This window comes from Chiloscyllium plagiosum, chromosome 5 (genome assembly GCF_004010195.1).
Source record: "Chiloscyllium plagiosum isolate BGI_BamShark_2017 chromosome 5, ASM401019v2, whole genome shotgun sequence".
NCBI classification, from domain to species: Eukaryota; Metazoa; Chordata; class Chondrichthyes; order Orectolobiformes; family Hemiscylliidae; genus Chiloscyllium; species Chiloscyllium plagiosum.
Genome location: NC_057714.1, coordinates 13,561,657 through 13,580,676, shown reverse-complemented (window position 1 = coordinate 13,580,676; position 19,020 = coordinate 13,561,657). Strand labels below are relative to the sequence as shown.

Genomic DNA, 19,020 nt, shown 5'->3' with positions numbered 1-19,020 from the left:
ACAGAGGGTGGTATGTGTATGGAATGAGCTGCCAGAGGAAGTGGTGGAGGCTGGTACAATTGCAACATTTAAGATGCATTTGGATGGGTATATGAAAAGGAAGGGTTTCGAGGGATATGGGCCAGGTGCTGGCAGGTGGGACTAGATTGGGTTGAGATATCTGGTCAGCATGGACACATTGGACAGAAAGGTCTGTTTCCATGCTGTACATCTCTATGACTCTCAATTTCAAAGATAATAATTCACTGGTTAAGTGATTGAAATTGTGGTCCTCTAGCAAGCAGGTTAGAGGCTTATTGTTGGTCAGAGATTTTCAACTCTGTAATATATGGGAATTTTATTTCGTGGAAATCAAAAAAAATCAAAAAAACAAAACATCCTAACAACTCGAGATTTAAGTTAGTGATGAGCTGCTTATTTGTTATTTCACATAGGTAAATGGAGAAAGTGAGGTCTGCAGATTCTGGAGATCAGAGCTGAAAATGTGTTGCTGGAAAAGCGCAGCAGGTCAGGCAGCATCCAGGGAACAGGAGAATCGACGTTTTGGGCATGAGCCCTTCTTTCGGCTTATGCCCGAAACGTCGATTCTCCTGTTCCCTGGATGCTGCCTGACCTGCTGTGCTTTTCCAGCAACACATTTTCGGCTCACATAGGTAAATCCCAGGCCCAAGTCATACACAACTTGGATTTTAATTTGAAGCAGGAAGTTAAAATTGGATACTTTACAAAATACTTGGCCATAATGCTTTTAAAAATGAATCATTCAGACACGGTTAACTGTCTCTGAAGCTCAAAATTATTTCAGTTAAATGTAGAAATGTTTAATGTATCTAACATCCTGTTCAAAGTTGGATTTTTGAATGAGTTCAATTAATTTCATATTTGACTTTCTGCTGTGCACCCTTGGACTGCCAAGAATCCTTTCTAAGCACCAAAGTTAGGACGCCATCTGATATGTATGAAGTGATTGGGGACAGATTGACATGGTTAGTGACTACATAAGTGTAAATCTTGGATACAACCCCACATTTCTTTTGAAGAAAACTTTTATTTTGTATGAATAAGAAAGTCCTCTTTATTAGTAAGGACAATTCACTGTACATTTGTTGGGCACTCAACATAGGAAATCTATTTTAATTTGCACTTTCCATATCCATATATTCATTTGATTTAAATGTAAGTAATGTGTTCCATTATTTTCAACTCACTACATTTATATTTGGATGTTTAACTTCTGCTTCAACAAGTTTGTTTGAATTTTAATTTGAAAGAACAAGTTAAAATTGAATACGTTACAAAAGACTCAGCTTGTTACAAAAGACTTGTGGGCGGCACGGTGGTACAGTGGTTAGCACTGCTGCCTCGCAGCGTCAGAGACCCGGGTTCAATTCCCGCCTCAGGCGACTGACTGTGTGGAGTTTGCACGTTCTCCCCGTGTCTGCGTGGGTTTCCTCCGGGTGCTCCAGTTTCCTCCCACAGTCCAAAGATGTGCAGGTCAGGTGAATTGGCCATGCTAAATTGCCCGTAGTGTTAGGTTAGGGGTATGGGTGGGTTACACTTCGGCGGGTCGGTGTGGACTTGTTGGGCCGAAGGGCCTGTTTCCACACTGTAAGTAAGTAATCTAAAGTAAGTAAAGTAATCTAAATGTTTTTAAAAATGAAATATTTAGATACTGTTAACTTTCTCAAACTAAGTGAAACTTTAATATCGGACTGAATAACTTTATTTCCTAATTGGTGTAATTTCTTTTTTTAACAGCAGATTGGTTCGTTGGTACAATGGAAAATATGTTGGTCTTATGATATTTATCTAATCATCTTCTTATGTGTAACAGAAACGAAAGCAATGAATGTGTCAATGTCAAAGGTTTTAGATGAAGTTCACTTCTTTTTTTTAATTTTAACCTAAACTTACCACTTCCTTCCAGCTTTGGTATGATTCATGATGGAGAAGGAAATGTATGCAAGAAATCCGAGGGTAATATCATGTCACCAACACTTGCAGGGCACAATGGGGTCTTCTCGTGGTCAGCCTGCAGCCGGCAATATCTCTATAAGTTTCTGAGGTACAGAATTGACTTATTGCATGTCTTGTTGCATTTAACCAATGCGTCTCGACCCTTGTATTCTACATGGAATTACCTCAGTTAAATAATTTCATAGGTAGGAAATACAATAATTGATGAGGTAACAATGATTTTTATTTTTCACAGGAAAGCTTGACATTTAGGGACATGTAATAGAATTTTGGAGACTTTTGCATACTTTCAATTAATTTCATACCTTTGTATTTCCAATGTACATATATTTCCTGACTGCCAAAAATTCCCCCTGAGAATCAAAGTTAGAACATCACCAGTTATGTATGAAGTGATTGGAGACATACAGACATGAATGGTCACTATAATTCATGGATGCAATCCCACATTACTTCTAGAGTAATATTTTTACTTTATATAATCGAGAAAGTGCTCTGTGTTAGAGTTAACAGTTATTACTCTGAAGGCTTGATATCCACTTACCAACTATCTCTGGAAGTTGGATAACATTTGCTGATGGCCTGTTCATACTGTTGTTCAAACAAATCACTGTCTGACCTTGTGCTTTGTACATGTACATGCTGAGTAAGACTGTTTCATCTATGTGCGCGTGAGTGTGCACTTTGTGAAGAAGTGTTGATGTGTGTGTCTCGATGCCAGTATGGATGCTCGTCACTGCGCCAGATGCAAATGTTTTGAAAGAAACCATATCTTTATAATGTAGAATAAAACAGAAGATGCTGTGAATTCTCAGATAGCATTCCCACCCTTGCCTGCCACCCCACTGGACCAAAAAGGTTCCACATACTGGCTCTGTTTCTCTCTCCACAGGTGCTGCCTGGCCTACTGAATATCTCCAGCTGGCCCTGTATTTAATTCTAGTTTCCAGCAGCATTTTGATTTTGGCTTTAGATTCTAGTTTCCTCCTGTGACTTCTTAATTGTTTTTAATCTGCTGACATCTAAACATGGAGTTGAAATTATACCACATTGTTTTTTTTTTAACCGAACACATTGTTGGTGGATTATTATGCCTCTAAGTTTTGTGATTTACAATGGCTCATTGTCCAGCAATTAATTTGATGTTTATATGATTATATAAATAAAACACTTTCATTGAAGTATTTTAATAGTTCAGATTTTTATGTTCACCAATCATAAATTAAGCAATGTGTCCTGTATATGTGAAAGGAGGCTCTGGATTAACTCAAATTTTCCAAATAGAGCCAAGAATCTCCACTGGGCTTCAAGTCCCTGTCTATGGTTATCTAATTTCCATGCACAATTGCTCAAGAAAAGATAGCATAGATGTCAAGAATCTCAGTTCAAAACCTTGCTCACTCAAATAATCTGTGTGAGACATTATTTACCAGATGGAATATCTCTGTATGAGTGAAGAAACTATTTCAGCAGTTGAATAATATGTTTAATCTTCTTTGGTTTTAAATTACAAGCTGAGCACTATAGTAGGTGAAGAGTATGTTTTGTTGAGTAATTTATTAAATTGGGTTTTAAAATTTGTTCTCCTGCCAACCACTGACTGTGGAACACCTTTCATGATTTGCTTTTAATATGACATTAAGTGTATATGGGCCTTACGCTCAGAAAACTATAAAAGATTGGAAAACTTGACCTTGCATATACGTACACTTAAACTATAGACTTATCCATCATTAGTTAAATATGGTTGCCAGTGCTTGTACTGAATGTTGTTAGATGAAGATGTCTCGACATTGTTTTAATGTAAGAAAATGTATGTGCTGGAGAAACTCAACAAGTTTGGCAGCATCTATACAAGAGAAACAGTTAACATTGCAAGTCTGATATGACTCTTCAGAATTCAAAACTTGTTCAGAACCGAGGAAGGCAAAGGTGGGATGTAAACATTACATACCAGTGGTTGGCATCAGGCCAGTTGAGACAATTAAATGACCAGTTTGTGGTCACACAAGGGCCTTCTCCCACTGATGCCAATACTGTACCAGCAATGACCATGCGGACATTGTAAATGTTAACAACAGGATCATTACCGTCAGCTGTATCCAAAGTAGTGGGAACAATAGCTATGAACTCAGCGCTGAACAAGTCCTGAGGAGCCATATCAGACTCGAGACACTTAACTGTTTCTCTCTCCACAGGTGCTACCAGATCTTCTGAGTTTCTCCAGCACTTTCTGTTCTTCCTTCAGATTTCCAGCATCCCCAGTATTTTCCTTTTAATCGATTTTCTTAAACAGCTGCACTATTTTATCACATCCTTTAAACCAAACTGAAATATGTTGCACCTGGTTTGGGTGCTTTTGAAATGAAAGTAAAATTGATTGGTTGCTAACATGTTACTTAGATTTATTTTTAGGTTATGTGAGAATCAAAATACAGCTGAATGTAATCCAAATCTGTGCAGAAAATAGGAATAGCACAAATTTCTATTCTTGAGTTTTAGAATAGGTTTATATATTCTGCATGATTTAGTACTTGGGGAGTATAAAAACTGTAGAAATTGTCAGTTTGAGCTTTTTAAATGTTAGTTCTGTGTTTCACAAAAGCCTGATGATCTGATGTCCAGTTATTGTATTGTTTACTGCAAAAACAATGTAACCCTGATTTGTTGTAAAAGTTGTATGCAGTGCCGCATTTAATCTTTTTAAACCACTTGTATGCAGCACGTCCCAGGCAACTTGTCTTGTTGATGAACCAAAGCCAGCAAATGAGTACAGATACCCTGATAAGCTGCCAGGAGAACTCTATGATGCCGACACTCAATGCAAGTGGCAGTTTGGGGTGAAGGCCAAACTCTGCAGGCTGGATTTTAAAAAGGCAAGAAAGTGTTCTCGAATTTTACGTATATTGTTGGTATTGGTCTTGAGTTTACCATTTTGTCTTAGTTAATTGCCTACTGCATGATCAAGATTAAATACGTGATCCAAAATTAATTAGTGAGGATTTTTCAGTACTTTGAATGAAAAAGAAAACATTCAAAGAAACCCTTCAAACCTGAAAGATTGTTTTGGCTCACTTAATTTCACATTCCTTCTGTCAGTCTGTGTTTTCTTTATGAACTGATGGCTCCCTCAGTCACAGGAACTTATTATGGATCGCAGCAGGTATTTCTTTAACATATAAGGTCCCCTTGAGAATATTTAAATTGTACATGTATTATGTTCAACTTGTATTTCTTGCTTGCCACATTTCATGGTACTACATCTCTGTCATGTCTCCATTGCAATGTTTTTACTAATTGACTCAAAATAAAGCAGTGGCAAATAAGATTTGACAAATAAGGATGAACAATTAAAATGCAAGACAAAACAGTTGGAAAACTGCTGGGAGTATACCACTAAAGATTTCTAAAGGAACCAGCAAAGTATACAAACAATGTTAAATGGGGTAGAGAGCATTTGTCAATTTTTTTTAAAAAACAAGCAATTAGATCAATCAAAATGCATTTTGGCATAAAATGCCCTGATGCCACAGCACTGGTTTCTAAGTTTAAAAAAAAATGCATATGCAGGAACAGCTAAAGACTAGCAAAATACTTCTCTGCTCATCACCAGTTTTGATGAGGGCAACTAAAGCAAGCAGTCCATTTGGTAGAGCTGCCTAAAACTGAGATTTTCAGAGTGGTCTGACCACATATACAGATTGGATGCCACTCTTCAGTGTTAAATTTGTCAACCATCGTGCTTGTTTTGTGTGAAATAAATTGCTGAAGTACATTCTGTTTTCTAACCCCCGGAGTCTCTAAATTGCAGAATTATAGCATACGTATGGGCATCCTTAATAGTCTGCAAATACCCTACATTTTAGGTTAAGTAAACATTGGCTAAAGTGATGTATTGGCCAGTTAAGAGGTCAGAAACGCTTTAAGCTTCAACGTATTTGCCTGCTTCAATTATGACCCCTCTCAGTCAAGACCGAAAGGTCATGTAATGCTAATTTATAAGCTGCTGCTTGCAGGAAAGAGTTGGTGATGGTGCATCTTCAGTTGCAGATTCTTCCTCCTCCTTCATTCCTGCTACTTATGATCCATGGACTTCATCAGGATCTGGAAAGAGAGAATAGAGAAAATGGGTAGTAACCGGAGTCAATAGTATATTGTAGCAAAACAGTAGCTTCTTGATGACACATCAGTAGATTGAGTGAGAGGCTGAGTTAAATTTGAAAGAGATTCATGTTTACAAAGTCAATATCCTGTGATATGCTTCCTTGTGCACTACTTTATACAGAGCTTCTCATTCCCCTTATTCATGGAAATGTTTTCAGCAGTTGACAGTCTGTGAAATGAAGCAGTCCCTCCTCCTGTACTGGGCTCACCCTAGATCGTGTGCTGGTTTGTCCTAAAAGGGAAATGTTGCTTGTGTTGCTGTATGGTTTACTGAAGAGTTCTATATGTGAATGTGAAAGCTTGGTTTTATGATAAATCATTAATAATGAGCAAGTAAAGGTATTACTTATCGAAGCACTAGCAGAGTTTGGAAACAGTAATAGGAGGAGAGTCAACGAAGGCTTTTTCAATGATTGGATGAGAAAAATGAAAAGTGGACATTGCCAATATTTTCATTGATACTATTAGAGCAGGGCATTTGTAATGTGAAAGAGTCTTGGCAGACTATTTGATTTTTTCCTTATGCTGCCTTTGGGTTAGAGATTCTCAACATCTGACATACACATTCCACTTCCTCAGACCATCTTTCTGTCAGGCCAGTATTGGAGGAGCTGGTGTTCTTCCAGTCAGTATTGTTTCCATTATCGTACACAAGCAGATTTCAGTTATGTTCCGTAAAAAGCAATGCACCTTCCCTTTCCAGCCCAAAATCCCTTTTTCTCCACCACTGCATGAGCTCTCAGTTGCTAGTCTGAGTCATACGAAACAGCTCCTCAATCAAACAATAACTGGATGAGCAATGTTGTTGGTCTACCCACTGTTTGTCCATTTCTGTTTTTTCTGTGTTAAAAATGGTAAGTAGCAGTCATTAACATTCTAACTATTGATGGTGCTATGAAGTTATATTATCTGACTGAAGTACAGTAGAGCTCCAAACACTTTATATGACAGTTATGTTCTCGTATTGCTAAATCCCAAATCAAAACACAAGGGGAATGAGATATTTGAAGAAGTGGAAATGGCCTGTATCTGCTGTGTCAATATCTATCATAATTTATAAGTCCTTTGCATTTCCTATTGAACTCCATGCTTTCTTCTGATGTGAAGGATATCATTTGAAAATCATTCATTTGTGAAATGGCCATTCAGGGATGCAAAGCAGTCATAACTATTGTACATGCAATGTTACGAAAAGGGCAGCAATATTGTAAAGTAAATGTTTTTCAACTATTTATTATCTTTTTTCATCTTTAATATTGTTTTGTCTTGCTTGTATTTGGGATACTTCAAGCCTTTCAATCAATTATAATAATTTAATCCTGAAATTCTAAATAGCTTTTCTAATGAAAATCACCTTTATATAACATTCATAGAATGAATTTGGTGCAGAAGGAGGCCATTCAGCCCATTGTATCTGCACTGACTCTCCAAGCACATTTGGAAGAAGACAAAATTACTGATCAGGCTATTCAGACTGCAAAAGGTGTGCCCTGTGTCAATCTGCCACTATCTGCATGGAGGTCTTTCCAGACAAAAATATAGGTCTGTGACTAGAGCAGGCTAGCTTTCTATTCCAAATGCAGCTGACTGTAATCATGAAAGCAACATTAAAATCTTGTTTTCTGTAGTATTTGTGAAAGCAGCCATGACATGATGATCAACTGTCATTGTCCCCTAATTCAATGTACTTTCCAAAGTAACACCAAGCATGCAACGACTAGCTAACTGTCCACAGAAAATCTGAGTCAGCCCTCAACCAGATGCATCAACATGCCATCTGCTGCAAAGACCTAGTTATCATATCATACATGACTGGGAGCATTTCGGTGGAAATTGACACCTATAAGTGTTATGTCATAGACTAGTAAGGATGGCCACCATTCTTGGATCTCCAGTGGTGCCATCAACTAAACCTCAGAAGCTATCAAGATACTGCCATTCTTAGCTGTAGTCTCATGCCTGAAAAATGGATTTCTTCTGCTTGTCTCTTATTCCCTAGCTTTAGTAAAAGCTAATAATAAATCAAGATGTGTCTTCACCAAAAGACTTACAACATTTTTCACCCAATATTTTTGTGGCACATTAGTTATAGTTCCTTTAAGTACTATTTACACTTTATTTTTTTCAATGCAACAGTGTTCCCAGCAGCCATCTTGCACTGTCCCAATGGAGATACCTTAGAAATTTAGGTGCATGTATTCTATTTCACCATTTGTATATGCCTGCAACGAAACATTAGCTATTTAACCTACGATACAGGATTGCAGGTATATTCTGATAACTTCAAGACATTATTAAAGACTATGTGGGCAGTGGTCAAAGAGCATGAGGTGGTACTAGTCTAATTACTCTTCCAGAGTGCCAGTGTGGGCTTGACTGGCCAAAAAGACTCTGTTTATGTTGTAGCCACTCAATGATACTATGTTACACGGGAGTGTGAGACATTGCTGCATTGGTGTGGCTGACAGGTATCATGATGAAGTGGATAGCTCTGGTTGATCCAGCATTTCACCACCACCTTCTCAAGGGCAATCCATGCAGGCCTAGCCCACACCCCATAAATGCATAAAGAGGGGAAAAAAAAGGGTGGCCTTAACTGGACCAAAAATACTTATGTTGTTTCTTTAGACTGATACCAACATGTATTTGTTAGTCCTTAGCAACAAGCTTAAAACAATATGTCAGTAATGGTGATGGTTCTCACAGAAAAGCTTGCAGTTGAATTGATTTTCTGTCCCTCAGGATATCTGTAAAGCACTTTGGTGCCATAGAGTTGGCCGAAGATGTGAAACAAAGTTCATGCCAGCTGCTGAGGGCACTGTTTGTGGGCTCAACCGGGTAAGGTAACCCTTTTGCTGTTTCCAATTGTGAAGTAATTTCTGAATTATTCCATTAAACATGTATTTGTTCATTAACTTATTATGTGGTTTACTGAGAAACCTGGTACGTTTATATTCTTATAAGCACCCAAGTAATCTAAAGAGTGTTGGTTTTGGAAATCGTGAAAGATTTTATATCTATCCGTCTGAACAAACCTGGTTATCGAATTGAACGTTCATTTCAGTGTGGTGAAATAGAAAATTCTGGCAGAAGAATATTAACACCCAAACAGGTTAAACACAGTTAGTTAGGATCAGAAGTAAGCCATTCAGCCCCTCAAGCCTACTCCATCATTTTATAAGATCTTGGCTAATCTGTAGTCTAACTCCATATGCCTACCTTGGGCCCATATCCCTTGATACTCTTGCTAATAAAAATGTATCTATCTCAGCATTAAATTAAATTAGCATCAAACGCCATTTGAGAAGAGTTCCAAACATACATTACTCTTTATGAAACAGAAGTTGCTGGAAAAACTCAGCAGGTCTGGCAGCAGCTGTGAAGAGAAATCAAAGTTAATGCTTCGAGTCTGGTGACCCTTCCTCAGAACTCCTCCTTGCATGCTTTCTGACATTTCTTATGAATGGTTTGGCCTTAATTCTTAGACTATGCCCCCAGTTCTAGAATCTTCAACCAGTGGAAATGGTTTATCTTTATCTACCCTGTCTTTCCCTGTTAATATCCTGAAAACATCGATTAGATCAGCCTTTAACATTCTAAATAATTGAGAATAAATGTCTAATTTATCTGATCTCTCTGAAGTCCACGTAGCAACCTAGTAAATCTGCTTTGAACTCTCTCCAAGGTCAAAACATCCTTCCTAAAATGTGATGCCCAAATCTGCTCATGGTGCTCTAAGTGGGGCCTAACTAGTGTTTTGTGTAACAGCTACATATTGTCAGCATCTCTACACTCCAGTCCTTTAGATATGAAGGCCAGAATTCAAATAGCCGCCTTGACTATTTTATGCACCTGTTCATCGAATTTTAAAGAGCTTTGCAAATGAACCCCCAAATCTCATTGGATATCCACTGTATTTAACTTTGTGCCTTCTTAAATAAATCCTGACCTATCCTTTTTCATTCCAAAATGGATAACCTCACACTCTCCTATATCAAAATCCATCTGCCACAGCCTTGCCCATTCACCTAATCTATCAATATCCTCTTGTAATTTTGTGCTGTGGGCAACACTGTCTACAATGCTGCCCAATTTTGTCTCATCAGCAAATTTGGATAGTTAATGTTTTATGCCATTATCAAAGTCATTAATGAATATTGTGAATAATTGAGGTGCCTCTAGTCATATCCTGTCAATTTGAGAACTTACACATTATTCATAGAATCCCTACAGTGTGGAAGCAGACAATTTAGCCCATCAAGTTTATACTGACTCTCCGAAGAGCATCGTACCTGGACCCACTCCCTTACCCTACCCCCATAACCCTGCATTTCCCTTAGCTAATCCACCTAGCCATTATTCCAACTCTGTTTCTTGCCACTATTCCAATTTCCCATCCACATCAGTAATTTGCCCTCAATTCCATGGACTTCCACCTGACCTAATGGCTTTTTGTGTGACACTTTATCAAAAGCCTTTGGAAGTCAATATAAACAATATCCATTGACTTACCTCTATCCACCACCTTTGTCACGTCTTCAAAAAATACTGAGATTGTCTGACCATATAAAGTGAGTTGAAATAAGTGGCAATAAATCAGAGTTGATCTGACCAGGCATGAGCAGAGCTTTCTAATAGAGGGCAAGAGTAGTTCCTGCTGGGCATCCTATGCAGGCTGAAGCACATATTTCTATTCTACTGAGATGAGAGGGTGTTGTATTAATATAGCATAAGAGCTAAATGTACATGAAAATAAAGTTCATAATGCAGAAAACAATATACGGGAGAATGGATTGCAAACTTTGGTTTGGAAAGGAGACTGGTTCTCTCATCTTCTTCTGAAGAGCACTGTACACTTGGAGTGATGCCTTGCAAAACTTAGTTCTTCATCTCTCAAGTCTTATTCAAGGAAACTGATAAAAACACTGCAATACTTTCATAGGTATGGATGTATTAAGCTACAGCATTTTTTATTCTCATCTGTCTCTGCAAAACTGTTGACGATAAACATCAACTTTAAGCTTTTATATCCCACTGTATAATGGGTGACAAACCCACTCACATTATTTATAATGACTCTGCTGAAATTTACCTGTTATTTAACTGTCTGCTTAAAAATGAAAAACAAGTTTAAAAAAAATGTAATCAGCTCTGACTAACTGGTTGTAATTTATTTCAATCTAACATCTGCTGTTCGCTTTTTACAAATCTAGATTAGACATCCTTGCATTGTACAATTGTAGCCTGGTGAGAGGTATGAATTAACAAATCGAAAAAAACCTTACAACATTTTAAAAAATGTATTTGCAATGTACAGCCACCACACATATGTCTATGGTAGATGAAAAGCTGAACTCTTCGTCACTCAGAGGGCACACTTGGTTTTAAAAATATGGACCGTGCATCTATTGGCCACTCAAGGAATTAGTGGTAGTTGCGTATTAATCTAGTGGTTGCAGGATTTGTCCTCATTGGTCAGTGTCAGTGTGCTATCATTGTCTCTTTGTATGTAATTAAAAGTCTAGTTGCAGTGTTTAAATATCATATAATTTGTTTCATAGAAACATTTAAACGCAGAAAATTCCAGCCTGCTCTACCATTCAAGAAGAACTATATCATTTAAGAACTATGTCTGACTCCTCCTTTAATACATTCAATTTTTTGTCCTCAACTGCTTTCTGTGACAGAGAATTCCACAGGCTCACCGCTCTCTGGGTAAAGAAATTTCTGCTCATTTCAGTCTCTATATGGCCTTCCCACATGTCCTTAACCTGTGACCCCTTGATTCTGGAATCCCCAGTCATAGCATTTACCTTGTCTAGTCCTGTTAGAATTTTTTAGGTTTCAATGAGATTTTCCCCCTCCATCCTCCCACCTCCATTCCTGAAGTACTAGCCAATCCAATCTGTCTTCATACACCAGTCCGACCAACCAAGAATCAATCTGGTAAACCTTTGTTGCCCTCTCTCCATAGCCAGAATATCCTTCCTCAAATGAAGAAACCAAAACCAAAGAAACCAAAACTGCAAACAATTCTCTGGGTGCGGTCTCACCAATCTCATGTACAATTGCAGCAAGACACTCATGTTCCAATACTTGAATCCTTTCGATTTGAAGGTCAACATGCCATTTCCCTTCTTTACTGTCTGCACCTGCATACTTGAACAATTTGTGTACAAGGACACCCAGGTCTCAATGCATCTCCTCTTTTCTCAATTCCTTGCCATTCAGACAATAGTCTGCCTCCTGTTTTTGCTACCCGTGTGGAAAACCTCACAATTTATCCACATTATACATCATCTGCCATGCACTTGTCCAAATCACACTAGGTACCTTCGCATCATCCTCACAGTAAACCCTCCTACTTAGCTTTGCATTGTCTGCAAACTTGGAGATATTGTATTTAGTTCTCTCATCTGAATCATTTATATATTATATATATATATATATATGTAGTCAATAATTGGGGTCCACATACTGATCCCTGTGGTACCCAACTAGTCACTGGTTGCCACTTGGAAATTGCCCATTTATTCCTACTCCTTGCATCTTATCTGTCAAACGATGCTCTATCCATATTAGTACACTGATCCCATGTGCTTTAATTTTACAAGCTAATTTTGTGTGGGACCTTTATGGAAAACCTTCTGAAATTCCAAGTGAACTACATCCACTGGCTCCCCATTTCAAAATCTAAAGTTAGTGGTTGAGGCAGAGAAAAGGCATTTTTGGTTGATACTTTTATTGACTAGAGCAGAACCCAAATATATCTGCCTGAGGAATTTTTAATGATGGATCAATACTTTCATTAATTTAGAAATAAATCACTAAAAAAAAGGAACGAATATTAATATATTCTGGTGCATTTATCTAAGGTCTCTTGAGAGGGACTGTTTAAAAGTGGATGTCATACTCAAATATAGTGGCTTGCCAAAGCATCAAAGTGGGAGTTGCTGTACTTGTACTACTTGCATGAATTCTAGCAAAGAGCAACACGATTATAATTTTTAACTGACAGGTTAATTGTATGCAAAAGCTGCAATGATTTTCCTTGGCATGAAATGAAAGTCAAATGAGCTAAATGGATATATAATTAGTAAGCCATCTATGCCAAGTTTAAATTGTAAGCACTTATTAGAGCCAAGTCCTTGTTGGCTGTTCATGAAAATATGATGTATGTCTGCAGTCCCAGGTTTATTGGAAATATTTCACTTCTACAAATACAGGAGTAAAGTATTTTTCTGGTTACAGTACTGGGTGAGCAGAAATTTCCTTCAATTAAAATTTGGAAAGACTGAAGCCATTGTTTTTGTTCTCACTCCAAACTTTGTTTCCCAGCTACCAAATCCAACGCTGTACTTGGGACTGAACCAGGTTGTTCACAACCCCGGTGCTATATTTGATCCTGAAATGGGCTCCCACATACGTGTTCCTGCCGACTGGTTCCACCTTTGTAGCTGCTGAAACCTCATTCGTGCCTTTGTTATGCACTCCTGCCTTGTCTCCCACGTGCTTCCCTCCCTATATCTCAGGCAACTGAAAATATTACTGCCTATATTCTAACTCTCACCAAGTCTCACTGCAGCGCCTGTTGACCTATGTTACTCATAGTCAAGCAATGTCTTGATTTTAATGTTCTCATTCTCGTTTTCAAACACTTCCATGGCCTCACCCTTCCCTACTTCTAGTCCTGCATTATACCTCAGACAGCAGGCTGCTAAATAAGGGAACAGCCCATTGTGTAAGGCGCAAGAAACTGGCATGGATAGAGGATTGGCTGACTGGCAGAAGGCAGAGAGTCGGAATATAACAGCTTTTTTTCAGGATGGCAGCCAGTAACTAGTGGAGTGCCGTGGGGGTCAGTGTTGGGACCACCATTATTCATGTTATACATTAAAAATCTGGATGAAAGAACTGAGAGCATTGTTGCTAAATTTGCAGATCACACAAAGATAGGTAGAGGGACATGTAGTGTTGAGGAAGTGGAGAGGCTGCAGAGAGACCCGGACAGGCTAAGAGAGTAGGCAACAAAAAGTGGCAGATGGAATATAATGTGAGAAAGTGTGAGGTTATACACTTTGGTAGGAAGAGTAGAGGTACAAACTATTTTCTAAATGGGGAAAGGCTTCGGAAATCTGAAGCACAAAGGGACTTGGAGGTCCTAGTTCAGGATTCCATTAAGATTAACACACAGGCTCAGTTGGCAGTTAGAAAGCCAAATGCAATGTTTGTATTCGTTTCAAGAATGCTTGAATACAAGAGCAAAGGCTGGTCAGACCGCAAGGAATATTTTGAGCAGTTTTCGGCCCTGATGTGAGGAATGATACACTGGCATTGGAGCAGTCCATAAAACGTTTACAACGATGATCCAGGGATGAAGGGCTTGTCATATGAGGAATAGGGTGATGACTCTGAGTCTGTACTTGGATGGATGAAGGGGGATCTCATCAAAACTTACAGAATACTGAGAGGCCTGGACAGAATGGAGAAGATACTTCCACCAGTAGGGGAGACTAGAGCTTGAGCACACAGCCTCAGAGTGAAGGGGAAACACTTTAGAACTAAGATGATGAGGAGTTTCTTCAATGAGAAGGTTATTATTCTGTGGAAAGCATTGCTGCAGAAGGCTGTGGAAGCCAATTATTGAGTGTATTTAAAAAACAGACAGGTTCTTGATTGGTCAGAGGATCAAGGGATCCAAGGAGAAGGCAGGGAAAATGGGATTGAGAAATATACCAGCCATGATCGAATGGCTGACTGGATGGATCGAAAGGCCTAAATCTGCTCCTATATCTTGGTCTTGTGGATACATCTGCACCAGTTTAATTCTAGCCTCTTGTGTATCTCTGACTGTAACCACACTACCATTAGTGGCCAAGCCTTCAGTGCTTGGACATTGTAGTCGGATCAGGTTTACATTTAGGTGAGTGGACATTAACCGGTTTAGTTGAATATAACTATATATAAGGGAAGGCAAGACAGGGCACCTCTGGAACCCTGATATTCTCCCATTTCTGAATATGTGAGGGGCATTCTGAGCTGGGGAATTTTGTTGTGGCCACTTCATTAGCTGTAAAAATTTTGACACTCTGTTCTATCCATTTGTCATTGAACCGCTGTAAGTTCATCACTGTTGGCCCTTCCAAGTGTTCAGGCATCAACTGTTTGCTTCTGTTGATTGCATTTCATCTGCAACATTATAACACTTAAGCTATTTGGTCAGCAGTTTTATGAAGTTTTCATTCATGTCCAATATGTGTTCTTTCAACATCTCTTTAGTGCTCCAGCCTTTAGCGCAGGGAAGAAACCTTTGTCTAATTGTATTTGCTGCTGCTGTGACAATTGTCCTTCAGTGGAGTATGTAGACATTTGTAACTCTTTGTTGCCATCTTCAAAGAAAGGGATTATTCTCCTCAAAAGAAACAACGTGACTTGATTAATAGTGTTGCCCAAATCCAAACGTAGAGGAAGGTCTGGTCTTCTGTTTCCACTCAGTCAACCAAGCAAGTGGTAGGTTCATTCTCTAACTCTGTGCTCTGGAAAAGAAAATTAAAGTATAGAATGCTAGCTTGCGATCAATCTCTGTCATCTTTGACTACTATTCCCACCAATTAAGGATCGGCATTATTTTCCTGTCAAACTAACGCTAGAGTTTCTGCAACGGAGGGTGATTCCAGATGCACTGAGTCAACCTCACTGTCTTCTGTGACTGCTACACAAAGAATACTTAAAGCCACACAAACATTTCAGCCGAATCAAAAAAAAGAGTAATGATTAGGAATGACTTTCAAGATTTCTGTAATCTCTCTTCTATCATAGCAAATTGTAACATGTGTCTGCCGTCTCGTTCTGACTTGAATACATCCTGTGTCCCACATTTGAATGGAAGATGGTCTGAAGATTTCTGAACTCAGCTGTGGTGTTGCATCCAAAAGAATAGACGCTGTCCCTGTATCCAATTTAAAATTTGATTTCCATGTTACCTACCTATGATATCTGCATGGTTGGTATTGCTTTATGGGTTTTCAAAATAAGGGAGGCTGAAATCCTGCAGTTGGCCTGTTATATCACCCAGTAATTATTTATCCTGCACCTCTTTAATGCTCAGATGCTTACAGGTGGCTGTCATCTGTTAACACAGTTCTGAAGTTTACTCTCCTGCCACTCTACTTTTCTTTATTACGGGCCATGACTTCAGTTAATGCTGTCAACTGTTTTATCGTGCACTTGCTGCTGGCAGACTGGGTTCTATTTTTCCGTCCCTGTAAGACCTCTAGCCCACAGTAATGTATTACCCACTGTGACTGACTTGCTTTATTGCAGCTTGCACATTCCCTACTGTGGCCTTTTCCTGCATCTTGCCTGTGCTGTGCAGGCTTTCCCTCTCCACAGTCTTGATCTCCTTTGCCTACTGCTACAGGCTGCCATGGATCTGCACTTCTTGTTTTTCCTCACTTCTGGGACCAGATCACTGATCTGGCCTCCTCCTTCACCCTTAGCATTGTATTTCACTTCATTACTCCTTGCTGCTTTGCTCTCGTTCCATGTGCTTGGTCATCGTTGCCATGGTGTGGCAAGGTCAAATGTGCACTCAGTTGCGTGAACATTGATGGACTTTGTTGAACATAACTGTTTGCAAGTGATGACAAGAAAGGACCTCTCTGGAACCCCAAGGTTGTTGGTCACAGTTCCAAGTCATCTGATCTCACTGTGACAGCTTCTTTTGCACATGCTCAGTAGCAATTCTTGGAGCAGAGGTGTAGGTAAGCCTTTATTCGACAGACACTAGCACTGGAATTTCCATTCGGAATTGTCTTCACCTCTCTATCTCATTTCCTCTTTTAAGGCATTCCTTAAGACAAAATCAATCTTTGGTCACCGGACCTACTGTGATCTTTGTTAAGTTCAAGTTGAGTCAGGTTTTGTGAGTGATTCTCACCACAAAGCCAAACACATTTCTCACGTATCTTACCAAACCTTCTGCATTAATTGGCATTTGTGCCGTTACAATTAGTATCATGTCTACTTTCCACCCCATCATACCTCACAAAAGCAATGATCAAAAATAACATGATTTCCAAGAAATAACTTGTTAAAAACAAATTCCAGTGTCTTTTTATTGACTTTCCTTTCAAAAAATAATTCCACGTATCTTCCCAATCCTTCAAGTTCAGGTCCATAAAATCTATTAAGTATGAAGCCAATGTAACAGAGTGAAATTTGTCCTAGTCTCAATCTTGAATGGCCAATCCTTTATTCTGACACTATGACCCTATGTTCTAGATTTCCCTGAGTTCCAAGGGGAAACATAGTATCTACTCTGTCACTCCTTTAAGAATGTTATGCTTCAATTCGATAATTTCTCAATCCTCTTAAATTCCAGAGCATATAGACCTAGTCTACTCAATCTCTCCTTGCAGTGCATTCCTCCTCATCCAAGGATTCAGTCAAGTGAACATTATTGCACTGTCTCCAAGGCAAGTATGTTGTGCTTTGGGTAAGGAGGCCAAACTGTACATAGTACTCCAGGTGTAATTGCAATGAGACCTTTTCATCCTCATACTCCAATCCCTTATTGTTATAAAGTTTAACATATAATTTGCTTACTAATTGCTTGCTATAAATACATATTAACTTTGCTATTCAAAACTCCAGATCCATCTGAATAACCTTTCCCAGTTTCTCACCATTTTAAAAAATATTTTTCTTTTCTGGTTTTCATTCTGAAGTCAGTAACTTCACATTTTCCAATAGAATATCCTATCTTTAATGTTATTGTCCACTCATTTGATCTCAGTTCTATTGCAACCTTTCTACAATTTACTTCCTCACCTAACTTTTGTATCATCAAACTTGGATACATTCAACTCAGTCTTTTTATCCAAGTCATTGTTAAGGATTGTCAATAGCTGAGGACCAAGCACAAATCCTTGCTACACCAAACTAGATATAGCTTTCCAACTTAAAATAGCAACATGTTTGTTTCTACTTTGTAGTGTCTGGATGCTTTGCTGGAGTGCTGTGGAGTGTTAGAGATGGCAACAGTCATCAAAGCCATCCAATGCACCACCATTTCAGCTCCAGCCCCCATCAATGTGGAAGTCAGGCGCTGGTCTACACTTGACTGCAGATTAGTGACTGCGTTTAGAAATTTCTCGAACTTCTTTACCTGACTCTTCTTAATCTCCTGTTGCTTAAATCTGAACCAAGGTTGCTAATCGACAGAAATGCCTGTTCAGAACTTTTCCAGATTGCTGTCCCCTTCTTAATGATACATTTCTCTTTTAATTCTCCTCTTCCTTAAAATTTGTGCACAATTTTCTTTGTCTTCAATGTTACCATCTGTAGCTGAAATCTGAGTTTGCACCTGGTGTTGAGTAAATAAACTTATAGCAGAAAAGTCATGATTCTATTGAAACTGAACCATATTAGAATTAAATTATGCTTAAAGGTAAAACTCCGCTTCCCCCAAATCTGTTCATTTTTGCCACCTCCCATTGAAGCAAAAGTGATCTGTATTATTTCAAAGTCTGAATTCATGAATATCAACCACACCATATGGTCTTGTTATTCTTAATGTTTGGTATAAACAGTAATCTCTCTGCCCTTAAACATAATTTTTCTGATTTTTTTTTAAAAACAAAATAGGGTGAAGTCGACACAGTTTAATGAGTTCAATTACAACCTCCTGTGCTCTACGAAATCTGCATTATTCTGTAATATCTTCACGTGATTTTTTTTTTGCATTGTATTAACTTGGATATTTCACAACTTAACTTTCAACAGAACTGAGTGTGAGGTATTACCAGTGCAGCTGATGTATGATCCATTCTGGACTATGCCTGTGTAAAGAGTCTGCTGAGATCTGAGGGTTTTTTC

The 19,020-nt window shown here is 38.6% G+C and overlaps 1 protein-coding gene across 1 annotated transcript in view; it reads left to right on the top strand.

Annotated features, from left to right (window-relative positions):
- LOC122550229 (A disintegrin and metalloproteinase with thrombospondin motifs 16) overlaps window positions 1-19,020 on the top strand; it is a 229,647-nt gene that overhangs the window by 91,493 nt on the left and 119,134 nt on the right. Inside the window, exons 8-10 of the mRNA XM_043690988.1 lie at window positions 1,880-2,065; window positions 4,700-4,853; window positions 8,884-8,979. Of these exons, the coding sequence (XP_043546923.1) occupies window positions 1,880-2,065; window positions 4,700-4,853; window positions 8,884-8,979 (436 nt within the window). The remainder of the gene's footprint in view (window positions 1-1,879; window positions 2,066-4,699; window positions 4,854-8,883; window positions 8,980-19,020) is intronic.